The following is a 21,984-nucleotide window of genomic DNA, read 5'->3' on the forward strand; positions in this document are numbered from 1 at the left end:
ACCTCCTTGATTAGTGACCACAGAGAGAAAGCTCCCAGCACTGTGGTCATCAGGAAACAGACAACCAGGAAGTGTAAAGATCAGAGAAGAATTACAGCAACTTGAGAGCAAAAACGAACAATGAGGACATGAAAACAGCACTGCATTAAGGTAAAGGAAGCTATTAAGATAAAAAAATAAATTTCCTTTACAAACCCTTTAAGAGCTGTCAAGATTTACATGAGAGCGCGCCCTGGATTTTGAGGCTCCCAGAGCACAAAGGGAAAATCTCACAGTATGTGGGGACACCCCTAGATGCCTGCATTTATTTCATGCTGATACTCTCTATGGTTCAAAGTGTTTATAGCTTTCCTTTAATTAAGCGTAGGTTTCTTTTTACTTTTATGTGTGAGATTCATATAGATTTATTTTATCAAGACATAGGGTAAAAATAGATTTCGTTGCTTCATAATGCAGCATATTGAACAATCTCTAGCTCTGCAGCTGTTGTCCTACTTATTTTAACAACAAAATGTATTTTTATATATACGCTTAGTTCAGCTGAGACACGGCGAAGACCGATGCTGTAAACCCACAGATCATTCTTGATAGCTAGAAAAGCATCTCTGACTCTGACACTGAAAATAAAATGAACACTAACCCTTATTGTGCTTTTATATTTAGAAATCTAGAGGTGCAGAGAATACAAATATATATAGTATATACATTTTTTTTGTAATAAATTGTGTTTTCATCCTTGGCTCAGCTGGGCTCCCGGTGACTCTGCTTCGTCCAAATCCTTTTTTTCATGAAGATTTCAGCATGTTTTTGTGTTTGAGGAACAGGCTGTACAAAACTCGCAGGGTGGTTTTTAAATCTCTATTCACAATCTCTGGAGATGGCAGCAAAGAGAAAAGTAACAGAAGAGATAAAACATTTATTTATAATTGAATGTAAAATGTTATTGATGATAACTTATCTATTTTAGATTTTTTTTATTATTTTGATGACTGCTATGAGATGTACTCTATGGTTTTGCAGTAGCTTCAAGTTTTAGTAAAACGTTTCTCCCTAAAGTGGTATATTTATATGCAAGTCCTTTATATGTTCGATTGTTAACAACAAGAACAATGGCAAGTTAAGCACACAGAGGGAAAAGTATGGGCCAGATTCTTGTAGAATCTGCGGCGGCGTAGCGTAAGCCATTTACACTACGCCGCCGCAAATTACTGGAGCAAGTGCCGTATTCTCCAAGCACTTGCTCCGTAATTTGCGTCGGCGTAGTGTAATTGGGCCGGCGTAAGGCCGCGTAATTCAAAGGGGGCGGCTTGTATTTAAATTAAGCGCGCCCCCGCGCCAATCGAACTGCGCATGCGCCGGGCGGAAAAATAGCCCAGTGCGCATTCTCCAGCTCACAACGGAAAACGTCAATGACGTAAAGTCGTATTCGCGAACGACTTACGAAAACGACGTAAACTACACAAAAAGCCGACGCTGACCCGACGCTATACTTAACATGGCATACAACGGACCTACGTAAACTTGCCCCTGCTAAGTTTACGCTTACGGAAACGTTGTAAAATCACTGCGTCGTCCGCACGTACGTTCGGGAATATCGCGTAACTAGCTAATTTGCATAGACGACAGGGAAAACGACGAGGCGACACCTAGCGGCGGGAAAAAAAGTTGAATTTAAGATCTGACAGCGTAAGAGCCTTACGCCTGTCAGATCTAATGGGTATCTATGCGTAACTGATTCTAAGAATCAGTCGCATAGATACCCTGGGCCAGATTAGGACTTACGACGGCGCAAATGGCGTTGCGCCGTCGTAACGCCTTTGAGAATCTGGCCCTATATGTCTACATGCATCTATGAGGGCCTGGCACTATATTTTAGTTTAAATTGTCTACTCATTTTCCACAATGGTTTAAGTTTTAGCAAAACATTTTCAATTGATTCATATGGTACAGATGTTTTTCTACTTGGGCTACAAGGGATTGAGCATTACATTTTTCAGTTCTACCAGGGAATGTCTGTTCCACAAAGCCATTGGATAATTGCATTATTTGTAAGGAATACTTTCAGAGACTGGCAAAACTGTGGTCAGCTCAGGATAGTATACCACTCACCGGGTACTGGCAAAACAGTGGTCAACGAAGGGCAATTTGCTGTACTTTCCACTTGATCACTGGTTTGACAGTGCCCAATGACCAACTAAGCAGAGTACACTTTCCATGGAGTCCCCATTGTGATCAGCCAAGGACAGAATATTTTCCACTTTTACCAGGGACTGGTAAAACTGTGTGAACTAAGGACAGTATACAGTACATTCCACTTGGTCACCAGACATTGAAAAAAAGTGGTTTACCAAGAACAATATACTTTCCACTTGACCATCAGTGACTGGCAAACAGCAATCAACCAACAACAGTATACTTCCACTTTGTCAATAGGGACAGGGAAAATAGTGTTCAACTAAGGACATGATACAATACATTCCACTTGGTCACCAGACAATGACAAACAGTGGTTTACCAAGGATAATATACTTTCAACTTGACCACCAGTGACTGACAAAACAGTGGTCAACCAAGAGCCGTATACTTTCACTTTGTCAATATGGACAGGCAAAACAGTTATCACGAAGTCAGTATACTTTCTACTTGGTCTCCAGGAACTGAAAAAACAATGTTCAATCAAGGGCAGTATATTTTCCATCGTGTTACCAGAGATTGTCAAAATGGTGGTCAACTAAGAACAAGTATACTTTCCACTGACAACGTCACATATGACGAAACGCGTCTGACGGAAGTTACGTACTGACGTCACCACGCTGTCTCGTTAGGGGGACGGGAGTTTGCTTGGTAGCCAGCCGGCTCTACAATTTATGCGCGATTTTTAAACTTTGGAAATGTAAGTGCAACTATTTTTACTGAGTAAAAATGATGATTTAGACAGTATTACGCTATGGTCAGTTTTTCTTTTTGGGCTCATAGCTGAATATTATGATACAGACCTTATGGTGTCATCAGTGTGTGAGTCATTGCAACCATCCATCCAGGGTTCCCTGAGATCTTCTATACAAGCAAAGGCCTTGGCTGGGCTATAGCCACATGCCTGGTTTGCTTGTTATCTGGTGAGCGTGTTTTCTATAAGGTGACGGTGCACTTTGTGAATTGATCACTGTGGTGTTTACTACTGGATGAATTAATCTTGCCTTTGGAATTACTGGATTAAGTTCATGCTCTCCAATCAATTAACTTAATTCTTTTTGGACTTTAAATGGCGCGTTTTTTCCCTATTTATTTATGTTCTGTGTATATCCCACATTTAGCTGCTGCTTTTGGATTGGTCCATCCGTTTTAATTTTTTACTTTTTTATTATTTTTAATAGTGCAGTTTTTTCCCCTTTATTTTTTATACTTTCCATTTGGTTAATAGGGACTGACAAAATAGTGAATCGATGAAGATCAGTATACTTTCCACTTGGTCTCAAGAGACTGTAAATACAATGAAGGTCAGTATCATTTCCAATTGGTTACTAGGGACTAGCCAACCAGTGATTATCCAAGGACAGCTTGCCTTCCACTTGGTAACAAAGACAGCCTGCCTTACACTTGGTCAATGGGTAGTTGCACACCAGTGATCAATTAAGGACAATATACCTTTTACTTGGTCACTAGAGACTAGAAAAGCAGTAGTTATCAATGAAAGAACTGTACATTTTCTACAAGGAACAGTATTGTGTATCTGGCACTGGGCTATCAGGAACTGGGAATAATTATTTGACTGAGTCACCACAGACCTGTTACCTCCAAGTCATAACTGACTGGTTAGCATAGGCTTTACTAGCTAATAAGGAGTGTATTATATAATCTGGCCTTTCAGGAAATGGGCAATATATTTCCCATTAGACCTCCAGGGACAGGGTAATATAATTAATAGGGATTATGTAACATTTACTGGTCCATCTGGGAATAGCAAAGTGCTTTTAATTTTTCAGCCATTATTCAAGCCATGTGGTTTAAAGCGGAATTCCACCCAAAAGTGAAACTTCCGTTCATTTGTCTCCCCCCCCCCCCTTCCAGTGCCACATTTGGCACCTTTCGGGGGGAGGGGGGACAGGATACCTGTGGTTGACAGGTATCCTGTTCGGTTGATTAAACCCACAAGTGCTGTTTTTACAACTACAATTCCTTTATATTGGCTTTTGGAATTTACAAATGCAGCAATTTAGAAATCAGATGAAAGGTTTAGCACTGGGAAACACTTTTTGATAGATAAAAAGTGCATTTTATATACATCTATAGAGATCAGACCAAAATGAGGGACAAAGGAGGAGGAATGAGGGACAGAGGGACATTGCTCCAAATCAGGGACAGTCCCTCGAAATCAGAGACAGTTGGGAGGTATGCTAAGTGTCCTATCATAAAAAGCCAGCAGCTGCAGCAGGTATGGCTGCTGGCTTTTAATTTTTGCAGCGGTGGGCGGACCTCCGCTTTATTAGCTAGTTAAGCCTATGCTAACCAGTCAGTTATGGCTTGGAGGTAACAGACTAGTTGATTCTTTGTTTTGTAAATTTAAAGAAATATAAATGATTGAAATATATATAGTGCATGTGCAACACTGACCTGCAGGGTCCACTGGGTTTGTTAGGATCCCTTCATCCGTAAGGAGATCCAGGGCAAGGTTAACATTGTGGAGCTGAAAAAGAGAATATATATGGTTTTCATTAGAATCATAAATGTATCTAATATCAGTTTAATATCACATATATTAAAGCTTAGACATAAAGTTTACCCAAAATAACAAATCACCAATTTTTTTTTGTTGGCACACTAAACTGGAAAATTATTGGGTTTTCTGGGTTACTTCCATTTGAATATCTTCACTGCACCTTTCAATGTATAATTGACAAATTGAGAACTGTGGAAACAGCCATCTAGTATTTATAAGTATGAAGGGGACCCTCAAAAGGCAACTTATTGATTTAGAAAGATCATTGAGGGCCTACACTACCAATAATCAAGACTTGTGGGAGCCTGGGGCAACTTACCTATAGAAACGTGGTTGCTTTTTAAGTAAATAAACTGTAAAGCCCTGTACACACGCTCGGTTTGTCCAATGAAAACAGACCGATGGACTGTTTTCATCGGACAAACCGATCGTGAGTGGGCTCCATCGGTTTGTTTTCCATCAGTGAAAAAAAATAGAACATATTTTAAATTTTTCCTATGGATAAAAAAACCAATAGAAAAAAACAATCGTCTGTGTGGAAGTCCATCGGTCAAAAATCTACGGATGCTCAGAATCAAGTCGACGCATGCTCGGAAGCATTGAACTTCATTTTTTTCTGCACGTCGTAGTGTTTTCCGTCACCGCGTTGGATTTTTTACTGATAGTGTGTATGCAAGACTGATGGAAGTCAGCTTCATCGGATATCCGACGAAAAAATCCATCGGACTAGATTCCATCAGATATCCGATCATGTGTACAGGGCTTTAAAGTTTGAATATTGTTCATAGATATGTATTTTGCTGATTTAAACTGAAAGATGAGTTGGTCTTTATCTTACCCAGTGAGAATAGCACATTTTTAAAAGAACATTGGGAATGACATGGTAAGGATCCATGTCTGTAGGTAGGTTCCGAAACATTCTGCTTTTAAAAAATATTGAGTGATCCAGTATTTTCCCCGTAATGTCGGCAAAAGCAACATTTCCAGATGACAGCTCTGTCTGTCCTCCTGACCATCAAGCTTTGCATCTCGTAGCTGAAGACATGCCTCGGCAATGCTGTACAAACACACTTCAGATGACTTGTCACTGACTTCACTCGGAGACAAACTATATCTGCAACGCCAATGACTACTTTAGGGGGAAATTTACATAAATTACATATTTCCACCTGATTGATGAAAGATTCATGAGCCTCTGGCGGGACTCTGATTCTCCTGACTGAGTGCGTTCCCGAGCAAACATTTTATTTATTCTGTCACTCAAATCAAAACATTTGTGCAGGATGTGAATAGGCTTGTGCTTCCTCCTGTCTGTCAGCACTGATAGAGGAATCCAAACCTCAAATCAAGTTGTCAGCCTGTCATTCCCTGGCTGCGATTCTTGTAATCAGGCTTTAAGTGGGTGGGCGATCGCCCCGCTCCTGCGTACTCCTGGAAGTTGGGGAGTGGTTGTTCTTTTTCGAGAAAGGAGCAATCTGACATTTTGCAGTGATTACAGTGATTAGCGAGGCTTGTGGAGTGGGGAATTATTGGTAATGTGACTGTCCTTAAAGTGATACTAAAGCTTAAAAAAATAAAATAACAAACATGTCATACTTACCTCCACTGTGCAGAACAAAGAGTGGCCCCGAACGCCGTCTTCTGGGATCCCCTGGCGGCTCTCTCGGCTCCTCTCCACATCAGCTAACCCCCTCTGGGAAGCTCTCTCCCGGGGGGTTACCTTGCGGGCGCGCTCCCGTGTTCAGCATTTGGCATCCATAGTCGCCGAATGCAGGACTTGGCCCCGACCCCGGCACCTGTGTCACTGGATTTGATTGACAACAGTGGGAGCCAATAGCTGCGCTGCTATCAATCTATCCAATGAAGAGCCAAGAACCCCAGGCAGAGAGACTGCGCATCCCATACACACTATTCGATTTTCTGCAGATTTTTGTCTTCAGATTTACCAAAACCATATATTATGAAATCAAACCTTAAGCGTTTCAATTTGTATGCAATCAGGCAGGCCCTTGCACTACATGGTTTTGGTAAATCCGAAGACAAAAACCTGCAGAAAATCTAATAGTGCATGTCATGGACCTTGGAATGCTGAAGGGTATCTCTTTGAAATCTGTTACACAGTGGGGGGTCTTCTGCTCTGTCTTAAGGCCAGACGGCTCCATTGTTCTGTGTCTGGCTATTGTGTACATTGATTGCCCCCTGGGGCTTCTGTCTCAATACACATAACAGTCCCTCCATTCAAGCTATCGGACCAATCCCTGCTGACTCATGTTCAAGTCCTCATTTGCATGGTTATGAGGACCTGAAGGAGAACTCGATGTACTTTACAATTGACCAATAGGAAAGCGATTGTTGGGGGCGGGATGTTCCAAATTCTGTTTAAAAGTGTGCTGTGTACTTCCAATAAAGGTCTTCCTGTATGAACTTACATACAGCCTGCCTGGTGTTTTGTTCTAATGGATCCCGAATGGCACATAGCTGTAGTTCGGATCCCGAAACCTTGGATGACCGAACCATCAGACGTTGCAATCTGCAAGCTGATTCAATAGTAGCAGAGGAGTGTCGGGAGAGCGGAAGCGAGCGAGCAAGGGTCTCATTACAGTGCACAATCTGCATATATTTTCTAAATTGATGTACTATGTTCAGGAGAGAATTTTTTTTTTTTTTAGACAATTTATATTCCTTTTAAGTCAGATAAATATGAAAATACTGCACAAAAAAAGCTTTACATTTTCACATATGTAACAGTTCCAAAACACAGCTTTGGAACTGTTACCCGGGGGGGGGGGGGGGGGGGGGTTCCCTATGATAAGGACGCCCCGTGACGTCACACATGCACCCTCCCAAGAAAAAGAGAAAATCTCTAGCAATGCACACCAAACTGAGCATGTGCAGAGTGACTCCAAAGGTTCTCTCTTATAAGGAGATGGATTGGGGGACAGTGGAAGAAGAAAAGGATCAGAGAAGACAGTAACAAATAGTATTTTTACACAATGTGGAGGATTATCCCTTTAGTTTCCACAGTAAGTATAACAAGCATGCTTTAGTGCATATACAGACTGATTATACTGTTGTGGGTTTAGTAACACTTTAAAGTGAGCCTCTCATAATGTGCTAGTATGTGACTATATACACTACAGATACAGAATAACTGTTTGCAGTACAATAGGTCTATAGCTGGGAATATTCATTCAGTAACTCACCTTGTCTTCTGTTGATCCCGGACACAGGAAGAATGATGACAGAGGTATAAAATAGCCTTCCACTTGTCCAATTAACAGCAGCAAAAAGACCCCATCAGCAAACTAAAGAAACAAAATATGACCAAAATATTTATATTTTTTGTGTATCTACATTAACCACATAACATAGTCATGTTATTATGGAAAAAATATTTCTGTAAAAAATAAAATACCTGCCACCTTCAGCACGCCCATTCCTTTAAAGTGGATGTAAACCCAATTCATGAAATTTGAGCTGGGCACATATATCTGCAGTGTTTTCTTATCTCTCTTCAAAGCACTAAGTCCTGTGGCTTTCTCCTGCGTAGTTCTTGTGTTATCAGCATGATAACTTCAGACAAGTTCTCAGTCAACTGAGATAAAACCAGCCAGAAATGTGTGTAGTGGTAAGTTGCTATAAATAGATTAGAAGGCATCTGAACTATTCACAAAACAGCTCTGCAAGGCTCTGCCTATAAGGAGAGGGGGTGTGTGCCTTTCCTCCAATCAGCTGTATGCCCAAACTTCACTTCCAGTGCTAACCCTACCTCTAACCCTAAACCCTAACCAGCTGTCACTTTTTAAAAACAGCACGGTCTTGCGGTCTTTCCGCCCACATAGCCACCTCATTCATACACTGTGGAGCGTTGTGGTAGTTCATAGATTTTTCCTATCATTGTATCTGCTTGATCTGCTGATCACTAATGCTTTACTGGCTTTTAATTTTTACCTGCACAAGTAAACTTATCCTTTCAGTGGTCACCAGAACATGTATAGAGGGGAAATCTTCCAATAGGAAATACTAGTTCTGTTGACTACCAGGAATTTTTCTCACTGGTGGATTTTTATTTCACTTCCAGTTGTGGCTATGGAACAGGGAGTGAAGGGGAATCCTTCAAGTGGGACACATATGGCAAAAGGAAACACCTGACAGGGGTTATGACTAGGGTGACCACGTGTCCCGGATTGCCTGGGACAGTCCCACATTTTGCGGGTCTGTCCCGGGCACCTTCATTTCAGGACAATACAGTGTCCCAGAATGAAACTGACACAGCCAACCCCCCCCAGGCCGATCTGATGCCCACAAAAAAGGCCTCCACGGGTCTCGGGCGGCCAGGACAAGTACTGTCAGTGAGTGAAGTGGTGATGTGGCGGCTTTTTTCGGGGCATGATCAGTGCTCCTGGGTAGAACGCGCACCCGTCGCACCGGCTGTGCTGTCATTTGGTACATCACAAGCTGATTTTTGGGGAGGAGGGGTCCCTGAATAGCAGTTTGGAAATGTGGTCACCCTAGTTATGATTCTTCCCTACTCTAGTCAAAATGAAATGAAAAATTGTCTTTCATTTCTACTTTTAATCGGTTTTGTGAATCCCACAGGAATTTTAGCAAGGAGATGCTCCTGTTGTGGCTCCCGTCTTTTGCAAGCTACAGAGCCATTTTTTTTGATAACAGTACACAACCTTATTTCAAATATCTTCTGACAAATTCTGACATTATTTGTAATAGGGATTTGTAAGGTATTACAAAATATTCTGAATTGCTAGAGCTACTGCTTACATCTTTCTGGTCTAGCAGCAAATCTTAGGCCTCGTACACACGATAGGTTAACCAGAGGACAACGGTCTGATGGACCGTTTTCATCGGTCAAAACCAATCGTGTGTGGGCCCCATAGGTTATTTAACCATAGGTTAAAAAAAAGCCAACTTGCTTTAAAATTAACCTATGGATTCCTAACCGATAGGTCAAAACCGATCGTCTGTAGGCACGACCATCAGTTAAAAATCCACGCATGCTCAGAATCAATTCGACGCATGCTTGGAAGCATTGAACTTCGTTTTTTTCAGCACGTCGTCGTGTTTTACGTCACCGCGTTCTGACACTATCGGTTATTTAACCTATGGTGTGTAGGTGTGATGAACCATCAGTCAGCTTCATCGGTTAACCTAGGACAACGGTCCTTCAGACCGTTGTCCTCTGGTTAACCTATCGTGTGTATACGAGGCTTTAGTCTATTTTCAAAACTACAATTAGCTAAAAAAAAAATGGGTACATTTCTGTGAAAAAAAAAGAATGTAAAGGAGATCAAGAAGACATTAGACTTTACCTGGGAGTCCAAGTCAGTCACAGTAAGACTCAGGTTTACTAGCTGTTTATTCACAAAATTCATAATGGCCTGTAGGGAAGCAAGAGAAACATGTCCTTGGATGAATAATAATAAATAGTTTACTGTGAGATTACTGTAACTGTTCTCTTCTGCAAATGTATTCAGTATATTAGCAGGTGTCATTGCAGAACCACAAGTGGTACCAGTGGCGGCTGGTGCTCAAAATTTTTGGGGAGGAGCAAACAAACTGAAAAAAAAACCATCAATTGCAGTCACTGTGCCCATCAAACACAACTACTGTGCCAAACGCAGCTACTGTGCCATCAAACGCAGCCACTGTACCCATAAATTGCCGCCACTGTACCCATAAATTGCTGCCACTGTGCCATCAAATGCTGCCAGTGTGCCCATCATTTGCCGCTACAGTGCCCATCATTTGTTGCTACTGTGCGCCATCAAATGCTGCCAGTGTGCTCATCTATTGTCGCTACTGTGCCCCATCAGATGCTGCCAGTGTGTCGATAAATTGTCACTACTGTGCCCCATCAAATGCTGCCAGTGTGCCCATCAATTGCTGCTACTGTGCCCCATCAGATGCTGCCAGTGTGCCAAACAATTGTCGCTACTGTGCCCCATCAAATGCTGCCAATGTGCCCATCCGATGCTACCAGTGTGCCCATCAATTGCTGCTACTGTGCCCAATCAAATGCTGCAAGTGTGCCCATCAATTGCCACTACTGTGCCCCATCAGATGCTGCCAGTGTGCCAAACAATTGTCGCTACTGTGCCCCATCAAATGCTGCCAATGTGCCCATCCGATGCTACCAGTGTGCCCATCAATTGCCGCTACTGTGCCCCATCAGATGCTGCTAGTGTGCCCATCATTTGCCACTACTGTGCCCCATCAGATGCTGCCTGGCATTTGCCTGTCTCAGAGTGGGTCAGGGATGGTCTCCTGCACGTCCTCCATGTCTTCTTCCGTCCTCTCTCAGGCGTCCAATCACAGCGCCTGAAGTGGCCAATCAGGTGACCAGTAACAGACCCGGCCACCTGATTGGCTGAGAGGCGGTTCAGTTTTAGCAAAGCGAATTATCGTTTTATCCCTGGAGTTAATCCACTTTTTAATGCATGCCAATATTCTGTTTGCTTTGTTAGCAGCAGCATGGCATGCTGAGCCTGTCATCTACTAGGACTCCCAGATCCTTTTCCATTATTTATTTATTTTATTTCAGGTACATATACAGCGCCGTCAACCTATGCAGGAGTACAAAGACAAGTGTGTCTTGCATACAGTCAAGCATGGTGTAGGGAGTGTCATGGTCTGGGGCTGCATGAGTGCTGCCGGCACTGGGGAGCTACAGTTCATTGAGGGAACCATGAATGCCAACATGTACTGTGACATACTAAAGCAGAGCATGATCCCCTCCCTTCAGAGACTGGGCCGCAGGACAATATTCCAACATGATAACGACCCCAAACACAGCCTCAAGATGACCACTGCATTGCTAAAAAAAAAATGGATGGAGTACAGCGCTCAGGGTGTTTGCACAAAACAATCAACTAAAGGGTTAAAAATTAATAAAAATAATAATAATAAAATTGATTAAAAGGATCGATTAGTTTAAGATAAAAATCACAAAACACATTGGGGATATACAGTATGACTGTTCATATTCAAAAATCCATGATAGGTTCAGTCCCAGCAAAAATGCCTAAAGAGGCTGTGATTGATGAAAATGAGGAACTGATGTGGTTGAAGGCAGTAGTTCAGGGCTGCTATCCGGGAGCGAAGCCAGCTCGGTGTATACAAGAGAAAGACAAAAGAGAGAAGCGCCTCTGAGTATGCTGCTTTTAATTTAAAACATAAAAATATATCCAGCACTTACATCATAGTAGTATGGTCCACGACTGCACCATACTACTATGATGTAAGTGCTGGATATATTTTTATGTTTTAAATTAAAAGCAGCATACTCAGAGGCGCTTCTTTCTTTTGTCTTTCTACTGCATTGCTAAAGAAGCTGAGGGTAAAGGTGATGGACTGGCCAAGCATGTCTCCAGACCTAAACCCTATTGAGCATCTGTGGGGAATCCTCAAACAAAAGGTGGAGGAGCGCAAGGTCACTAACATCCACCAGCTCCGTGATGTCATCATGGAGGTGTGGAAGAGGATTCCAGTGACAACCTGTGAAGCTCTGGTGAACTCCATGCCCAAGAGGGTTAAGGCAATGCTGGAAAATAATGGTGGCCACACAAAATATTGACACTTTGGGCCCAATTTAGACATGTTCACTAAGGCCCCGTACACATGACCAAACATGTCTGCTGAAACTGGTCCGCGGACCAGTTTCAGCAGACATGTTCGGTCGTGTGTAGGACCGAGCGGACAGAATTCCAGCAAACATTTGCCCGCCGGGCCTTTTCCCAGCGGACAAATATTCCTGGACTTGTTTTAAAACAGTCCGCTGGAATCCTGCCCGCTCGGACATGTTCGGTCGTCTGTACAGACCTACCGTACATGTCCGAGCGCCCGCCATCCCTCGCATGCGTCGAATGACTTTGACGCATGCGTGGAAGCATTTAACTGGCAGGCCCGCCCACGTCATCGTCGCAGTGACGCCGCGGACACGCCCCGCGTATTGTTTACGCGCGGATTTCTGTACGATGGTTAGTACAGCCATCGTACAGAAATCCCCGGGCAGACATGTACGGTGAAAACGGTCCGGCGGACCGGTTTCATCGTACATGTTTGCCCGTGTGTACACGGCCTTAGGGGTGTACTCACTTTTGTTGCCAGCAGTTTAGACATTAATGGCTGTGTGTTGAGTTATTTTGAGGGGACAGCAAATTTGCACTGTTATACAAGCTGTACACTCACTACTTTACATTGTAGCAAAGTGTAACTTCTCCAGTGTTGTCACATGAAAAGATATAATAAAATATTTACAAAAATGTGAGGGGTGTACTCACTTTTTTTAAATTCTTTATATATAATTATAGTTATTTATTAAAAGCTGGAGAGTGCAACTCTGCATAGAAACCAATCAGCTTCCAGATTTTATTGCCAAAGCTTATTGAATAAGCTGACGTTAGATGCTGGTCGGCTAGCATGCACAGCTGCACCAGATTCTGAGTGCACCTGTTTTAGTAAATCTACCCCTTTGTGTCCAGCGTAGTCTCATGCCGCGTACACACGGTCATTTTTTAGCATGAAAAAAAACCACAAAGCTTTTCAAACTTCATTTTAAAAAACGACGTAGCATACACACCATCGTTTTTTCAAAGAGCTCTAGCGAAGTGCGGTGACGTTCAGCACGTACGGCGGCACTCTTTTCCATTCAAGCTCACGTCATAACTTGCTTCTGAGCATGCGTGGGTTTAAAAACGTACTTTTAAACGTCGTTTTAGCTACACATGGTCATTTTTTATGACACAAAAAACAATGTTTTGAAAAACGACATAAAAAATTGAAGCATGCTCAATTTTTTGTCGTTTTTCAGAAGACATAAAACAACGTTTTCCCCACACACAGTCATTTTAAATGATGTTTTTAAAAATGTCGTTTTTTTTTCATCACAAAAAACTACCGTGTGTACGGGGCATCATGATGACTGTGTCCAGGGTTGTCTATTGATAATCTTGTGTGCAGTGGAGTCTACTTATAACATTTTGTCTGGTGGCTTCTCCTGATCATTTTGTGTACAGTGGTGGAGTCTTTTGATAGCTTTGTGTCCAGTGGTGTCTAATGATCACTTTGTGTGTCCAGCAGAATCCACTGATAATTTTGTGTCCAGTAAAGCCTACTGATAACTGTGTCCAGAGGAGTCTATTGATATTGTTGTGTCCAGTGGTGTCCACTGATAACTTTTTGTCCAGCTACTGATAACTTTGTGTCCAGTGGAGTCTACGGATACCTATGTTTCTGATGGAGTCTACTGATAATTGTGTGTCTAGTGAGGTCAATTGATAACTTTGTGTCCAGTGGAGTCTACTTATACCTTTAGGCCCGGATTCACAAAGCACTTGCGCGCAAGTGCAAATATGCGCCGTCGTATCTGTGCGCCGTGCCCACAAAACTAAGATACGCCTGAAAATAGGCTTCATCCGACCAACGTAACTTGCCGGCGTAGAGTGGGTGCATATTTACGCTGGACGTATTTGGCGCTCCCATTAATTTTCCATTCACATATGCAAATGAGGGAGATATGCCGATTCACGAACGTAAGTCCGTCCGACACAGTGCGCGTAAAGTCATTCGTCCGGCGTAAAGTTATGCCCCATAAAGGAGGTGTAACTCAGCAACATCCATGCAAAGGGCTGCACCAGGGAACACAAGCCAACGTATTTTACGTTGTTTACGTAGGACGTGAATATGACTAGGCGTAGGTTACGTTCACGCCATAGGCAGTGATCCGACGTATCTTAGGCAGTTGTTCCGACGTGATTGTGAGCATGCGCACTGAGATGCAGCCACGGGACGGCGCATGCGCAGTTGGCGATACGTATTTGTCTGGCCTGTCGGGTCACAGAACATTAACATAAAACACGCCCCCCTGTCCCACATTTGAATTAGGCAGGCTTACGCCGGCCGATTTACGATACGTCGCCGCAACTTACGGAGCAAGTGCTTTGAGAATACAGCACTTGCCCGTCTAAGTTGCGGAGGCGTAACGTAAATCGGATACGTTACGCAGCCGCAAAGATACACGGATCTACGTGAATCTACCCCTGTGTGTCTGGTGATACCTTGTATCTAGTGGAGTGGAGTATATTTATAACTTTGTGTTTAATAGAGTCCACTGAAAACTTTCACCATGGCAAAATGCTTTATAGAAGACGGAGGCAGAGCCTTGGAGGAATGAGAACTACTGGGCTATGGTAATTCCCCAGCTGCTGGAAGAGTATCATTCAGGAGCTCTACTGTTACCCATCTCCTCCCTGGGGGTGTCACCGAGCATGTATAGGAAATGGTCTCCACTAAAATAGCTATACAAGATGGGGTCCCATCACCAAAATTGGACCCAAGAACACATTCTCTCATAAGCACATAGTATACTTACTTTTAGGTAGAGAATGTGATCCAAGAAATACTGTATTTTACATGACAAAGTTGGACTAAAATACAGGGAACCTTTTTTTTTTACTTTTACATGTAAACCAATTTTCAGGCAACAGGGATCCTAGAATGACAGCCCTACAATTCTTGCTGGTCTGGTCAATGATCTGTTTTACATGCAGTAAAAGGAGCATTCATTCCTAAGGGCAACCTAAGGCCTTATTCAAATTTGCATGATAAGTTCCATCCTTAACCACTTGCTGACCCCAATACGTATGCTCCCATAGGCGATCAAATAGTTAACACCCTTTGATCGACTATGGCTTTGGAGGACCGGAGTAACGTCATGACATCACTTCCAGCCCAGGCTGGAGTAAAAAAATGAAAGCAAAAGATTTAAAAAAATATTTTGCTTTTAAAGGTAAAGAAGAGATTTGTGGTCTTTTTACCCCAGATCTCTTCATAAAGAGGACCTGTCACCCTTATTTCTATTACAAGGGATGTTTACATGGTTAACAGAGGAAGAACAATGATTTCATTGTTCAGTAGCGGCTGGTGCTAAAGGATTTTGGGGGGCCCCTTCAGGTCTGCACTCACCATACGGCAGAACCCTCCAGCTGTCATGGCTCACCTGGACTTCTGTCTTGACCCGGTCTTCTTTCCGGGCTCTGGGTCCTCCTGTCCTGATTGGCAGAGAAGCCGGAAGCCGCTGGTAGTAAAGGGTGGGATGGCTTGGGGCACAGTGCTCTGCGTCCTGAGGCCAATATGAATGTGAGGGGGTGACGGACCTGGTAGAGTAATGTTTGGGGGTTCCAAGTAATTGTCTAGCAAAAAATCCTGATTTTTAAATGTAAACAAGAAATTTTGATTCCTTTAAATGATTCTATATTTGCCAGTTTGGTTGTGGTCTTATTTGGATGGGGCTTAAAAAAATACAGGCAAATATACATATATATTCACATTTTCCTGCATGGCTACTGTAGCTGAAGTTACAGTAATTTCAGCAGCAATTTTTAAAAGGTTACCAGTAGAATATTACAAAGGGCAGATTAAGGAACTAATAAAAAAAATAAAACAACGTAAATATTATAAAGACATTATTTAATTAACAACAAATACACCACATAGAAAACCTTTGATGTCCATGAAAAACCCAATTGTTACACTTGCCCCCATGCTTATATAAATTACCTGTTTCACATCATTTATCTTGTCTGGGTTCGTTTCAAAGAGTTGGTCAAAGGCATCCTTCTCTAGAACATGAAAGAAGGTAAATTGGAATACAAAATGTATTTTATATCAATAATTATATTACAAACGTAGAGGCTTTGCTTACACTAATCAGACAAACACTGCATAATGGTTACATTGTATTTTTTCATTTTTCAGATTTGACTATTTTTATAGAACCTACACGGGGAGATCGATCAGGTCAATAAACAGCAAATCAATGCATGGTGCCCCTCTATAACAGTGCTCCTTAAATAATCTGCAGGACTGAGCTATCAGTTGGACAGCTCAGATTCTGTAGTGAACCCTAATTAGTTTGTCATTCCCTTCTGGCCTTAGAGTTTTTTTTTCTTTTTTTTATTATGTGTATATAAGCTTTTTAAATCTGTGTTTGTAGTGCCAAATATATATTAAAAAATTACATTATTTGTACAAGAAACATGATCCTAGTGCATTTAGAAAAAGTGTCAAATCACAGAATTTTTGGTTACAATTTTGGTTAACTCTTAGGGCCAGATTCTTGTACATCCGCGTAAAATTGAGCGGGCGTAACGTATCTGATTTACGTTACGCCACCGCAACTTACACGGGAAAGTGCTGTATTCTCAAAGCACTTGCTCTGTAAGTTGCGGCGGCGTATCGTAAATCGGGCGGAGTAAGCCCGCCTAATTCAAATTTGGATCAGGGGGGCGTGTTTTATGCAAAACTACTGTGACCCGACGTGATTGACATTTTTGCGGAACGGCGCATGCGCCGTCCGTGGAATTTCCCAGTGTGCATTGCTCCAAAGTACGCCGCAAGGACGTCCTTGGTTTCGACGTGAACGTAAATGACGTCCAGCCCCATTCACGGACGACTTACGCAAACAACGTAACTTTTTCAAATTTCGACGCGGGAACGACGGCCATACTTAACATTGGCTGCGCCTCATATAGCAGGGGCAACTTTATGCCGGGAAAGCCTAATGTAAACGTTGTAACTTTACTGCTTCGGCCGCGCGTACGTTCGGGAATTCGCGTATCTAGCTCATTTGCATACTCAACGCGGAATTTGACTGAAGCGCCACCTAGCGGTCAAAAAAAATGCAGTTAAGATCCGACGGCGTAAGAGACTTACGCCTGTCGGATCTAATGGATATCTATGCGTAACTGATTCTAAGAATCAGACGCATAGATACGACGGGTCAGGTTAGGACTTACGACGGCGTACATGTCGTAAGTCCTTTGAGAATCTGGGCCTTAATCTTTTTTAGTAACTTCTTCTTTCACATTGTTTTTTTTTTTTTTTTCTTTGATAGTTTTTTTAGTGCTGAATTAAAGAGCTGGGGGGATCACACTCTGGCATCCTCTCCTTGGGTGCCAGAGGACCTTGCCCCACCATTGGTAACAACTGGAATTTACAATGTTTTACGGGGAAAAGGGGCCACAAATCACTGCTTGAAATATTGAGCAGCAAAATAAAGTTATAAAGTTAAAGTGTAGCTATTGAGAACTGGAGAAAACCTAAAGATGATAAAGTGATTACATCAGTTGAAACTGCCTTCTATGCTAGTTCCAGCTTTCACTGATGAGGAAGCACATAGCTGGGCATATGACAAGCATGTGAAGTTCTGGTACAAAAATTCCAAAACCCGAGTTCAGCACTTCTCAGAACTTTGAAACTTTCTTTTAATTTTTTTTTAGCCCCCGTCAATCACTCCGTCATGAGCCTCTAGGCCTCCATATATCAGTCTCTCCAAAAAAAAAAATCAGCTCCTTCTTGTCCTTCGATAATTATGGTTGCCAGCATTTACAAGCTGCCTATCAAATAATGGCTTTTATGTGCGCCCACTCTGTGCGTCGAAAGACCTGTCACTTTCTCCAGCCTGCCACGGCTCACACAGCAAGAGAAAGCTCATAGAGAAGCCCTGACAGCCTAAGCATGTTCTCCACCGCTCCCATCCATGCCAATTATACTTGATTTCCCTTCACCCAATAAGACCTGGTCAGCGTCTCCTATAGTTGCCACAGCAACAACGGGCGTCCCGCCACCTCCGAGTCAGGCTCGGTCACTTTTAGAGGGGTCATTCCATTTAGTCTTGCCAAACCTGATGCTCAGAACATAAACCTTACTGTAAAGTCATGAATTAAACATGATATGACTTACTAGAAGCTGCGTCTTCCGCTCTGCGGTGACCCAGGGGAGTGCGTTGCAAGGCAAAGTGTGATTTAATGAGGGGAACAAACAAGAGAAAAACATAAGCAAACTGGCTGCAAATTATAAACAGTTTTTTTTAGATTTCCGAATGACATTGCTGTTTTACAAGTACAAAAAAAAAAGAATAGTGTAGGGCTCTCCTTGAATTTTACAGGGATTACATATTCTTTATGTGATATGCTCTCACGCAATAATCCATCTTAATACTTATAAGAATAGTAGTAGCTCACCAGCACTGTCATGTGTTCCCACATTCATTGTACATCTTAATTATGGTGCAGCATTACCTAAAGTTACCACTCTATGGGGTTCATTTACTAAAACTGGAGAGTGCAAAATCGGGTGCAGTTGTGCAACAGCTTCTAACTTGTTTAACCACTTCCATACAGGGCACTTATACACCTTCCCGCCCAGACCAATTTTTAGCTTTCAGCGCTGTTGCACTTTGAATGACAATTGCGCGGTCATGCTACACTGTACCCAAACTAAATTTTTATAATTTTGTACTCACAAATAGAGCTTTCTTTTGGTGGCATTTGATCACCTCTGGGATATTTATTTTCTGCAAAAAAAAAAAAAAAAAATGACCAAAAATTTTGAAAAAAAAATGTTTTTTTTTGTTTCTGTTATAAAACATTGTAAATAAGTACGTTTTCTCCTTCACTGATGGTCACTGATGGTACTGAACTGACGGGGACACTGAAAATGCTGCACTGATGGGCACCGATGAGGTGGCACTGATGTGGTGGCATTGATGGGCACTAATATGTGGCACTGATGGGCGGCACAGATGGGCACTAATGGGCGGCACGGATAGGCGGCATGGATGGGCTTGCATAGGTGGCACGGATGGGCACGGATAGGTGGCACAGATGGGCACAGATAGGCGGCACGGCTGGGCACGGATAGGCGGCATAGATAGGCGGCACGGATGGGCACAGATAGGCAGCACGGATGGGCATGGATAGGCGGCACGGATGGGTACTGATAGGCGGCATGGATGGGCACTGATAGGTGGCACGGATGGGCATAGATGGGCACCATCGTATGTGTTGTACTAATGAATGCCAAACAGTGCCAAACAATGCCTGCCAATCAGTGATGCCCATTGTGGGCACTGATTGGCATCCATTGCGGCACTGATTGGCATCCATTTTTTGTGTCCTTCTCATCCCTGGTGGTCTAGTGGGCATCCCTGGTGGTCCAGTGGGCATCCCTGGTGGTCCAGTGGGTATCCTCGAGGGGGCTGTGCTGATAATCGATCAGCACAACCCCCCCCCGATGGGCTCTCGTGTACTCGCATCTGACAGACGCGAGTGAGGAAAAGCCAATTACCGGCTTTTCCTGTTTACATCGTGATCAGCCATGATTGGACACGGCTGATCACGTGGTAAAGAGTCTCAGTGAGAGACTCTTTACCTTGATCGGTGTTGCGGGGTGTCAGACTGAGGCCCTGTACACACAAGAGGATATCCGTTGGAAACGGTCCGCCGGACCGTTTTCAGCGGACATTTCTGCTCCCGATTTTGATCTGATGGCTGTACACACCATCAGATCAAAATCCCTGCGGAAAACATACGTGGTGACGTGGCCGCGCCTTCGCCGCGACGATGACGCGGCGACGTGCGCGACCCTGGAAGGTAAATACTTCCACGCATGCGTCAAATCACTTCGACGCATGCAAGGGATGGGGATCGCTTGGACTTATCCGGTGAGTCTGTACAGACGACCGGATCAGTCCGACGGACAGGTTTCCAGCGGATAGATTTCTTAGCATGCTAAGAAATTTGTATCCGCTTGAAAACCGTCGGCTGGAGAAAATGAAAATGTCCGCTAAGCCGTACACACGACCGGATTTGTCTGCTGGAACTGATCCGCGGATAAATCCCAACGGACAGATCCGGTCGTGTGTACGGGGCCTGACACCCTGCAACAACGATCGCCGCGACGCGCGCCCCCCGTCCACTCAGGATTCTACAACCACTTTGCCGACGTCAATTTGTCATTGGCGGGTGGCAAGTGGTTAATTAACCTTTGACAAAAAACCTGAAAGCAGATTGGTCTCTATGCATAGTTGCACCAGATTTTTCACTCTTCGGTTTAAGTAAATCAGCCCCTATCGGTATATCTGTTTCCAGCATCAAAATTATATAAGCAAGGAAAAAAAACACAAACTGTGGAAGAATTTCAGCATGGAGGTAATTTCACCAATAATGTTAACTAATAATAATACACCTTCACTGTGAAAGTATAATTACAAAAAGTCCAAAATACATCTCCTATAGTCTTCTACTCTTCCCTTGTGTCAATCACACCATGTTTCTTATGCTCTCATATTAAAGGACTTTAGTCCTTTGCTTCCCTCCTCCTTCACCAGAATTTCTCCCCCGCCTGCAACCTTCTGAGACATGTCACAGGTCCCAGAAGGCTGCGGGACCAATCACAAAGTCCAGCATGACTTGCACATGCACAGCTTAAACATGCTACTGCCCGGGAACCCGCCAAGAAGCAGCTAGGGTGAGGACAGCTCTGGATCCTGGGACAGGTAATTGTCATTTAATTAAAAGACAGCAGCTATAGTATTTGTAGCTGCTGACTTTTAAATTTGTATCCAAAAGGCTGAAGAATTGCTTTAAATTCTCATCCATATGTCATATATGTCAAACAAGCTTTCCCTACCAGGGGGAGGAAAAATACCTCAGGATTCTTCCTCTTAGGCCTCTTATACACAGGTGGACCCGCTACGGAGTTCGCCAGCTCCCGCCGGCTCAGCGGGAGATCTCTCCGCTGAGCCGGCGGATGACAAGTCCCTCTCTGCTCACTGAGTGGTGAGGGGCTTGTGCAGCGCCACTGTTTCCTATGGGGAGATCTGATGAAAACAGACAGCATCAGATCTCACCCGATCCGCCATGGACGGATGGGGACGTATCGACATCCGTCCGATTTTAGCAGATCGTATCGGGTCAGATGTTAGCGGACATGTCTCCGCTGACATCCGACGCTCCATAGGACTGCATGGAGTGGCTGTTCAGGTCTGCCGTCAAAACTGACAGGCGGACCTGAACGGTCTGATCGTGTGAACAGGGCCATGCACTCCCAGGGATCCCAAGGAGGAAGAATCCTGAGGTAATCTGCCCCCTGGTGGGTAGAGTCCATTTGATCTATATGACATATGGGTCAGGATTTAAAGAGGTGAAGTAAACTCTTGTAAAAAAAAACTGCAGGACAAAGGCATAATGAGCTAGTATGCATAGCATACTAGCTCATTGTGAATTACTTACCTTCGATCGAAGCCGTCCTCGTCTCCCTCTCAGGCCGCAGACATCTGTCCCGGGGTAACTTCCGAGTTTCGTGGCTCCGGCGCTGTGATTGTCCGGAGCCGCGATGACGTTACTCCTGCGCATGCGCACGGGAGAAGCCGGCAACGGCACGTAGACTGATGCAGCGGCACATAGGTG

General features: G+C 43.5%; 1 protein-coding gene across 1 annotated transcript in view; it reads right to left on the reverse strand.

Moving 5' to 3' along the window:
- Nucleotides 1-291: 291 nt before the first annotated feature.
- The window catches only part of PARVG (parvin gamma), a 62,647-nt gene continuing 40,954 nt past the window's right edge, over nucleotides 292-21,984 (reverse strand). The window contains exons 8-13 of the mRNA XM_040345815.1: nucleotides 18,476-18,495; nucleotides 16,292-16,353; nucleotides 10,045-10,113; nucleotides 7,921-8,022; nucleotides 4,612-4,684; nucleotides 292-871 (exon numbers count right to left, since the gene is read on the reverse strand). Of these exons, the coding sequence (XP_040201749.1) occupies nucleotides 786-871; nucleotides 4,612-4,684; nucleotides 7,921-8,022; nucleotides 10,045-10,113; nucleotides 16,292-16,353; nucleotides 18,476-18,495 (412 nt within the window). The 3' untranslated portion in view covers nucleotides 292-785. The remainder of the gene's footprint in view (nucleotides 872-4,611; nucleotides 4,685-7,920; nucleotides 8,023-10,044; nucleotides 10,114-16,291; nucleotides 16,354-18,475; nucleotides 18,496-21,984) is intronic.

The sequence above is a fragment of the Rana temporaria genome, chromosome 3 (assembly GCF_905171775.1).
Source record: "Rana temporaria chromosome 3, aRanTem1.1, whole genome shotgun sequence".
NCBI classification, from domain to species: Eukaryota; Metazoa; Chordata; class Amphibia; order Anura; family Ranidae; genus Rana; species Rana temporaria.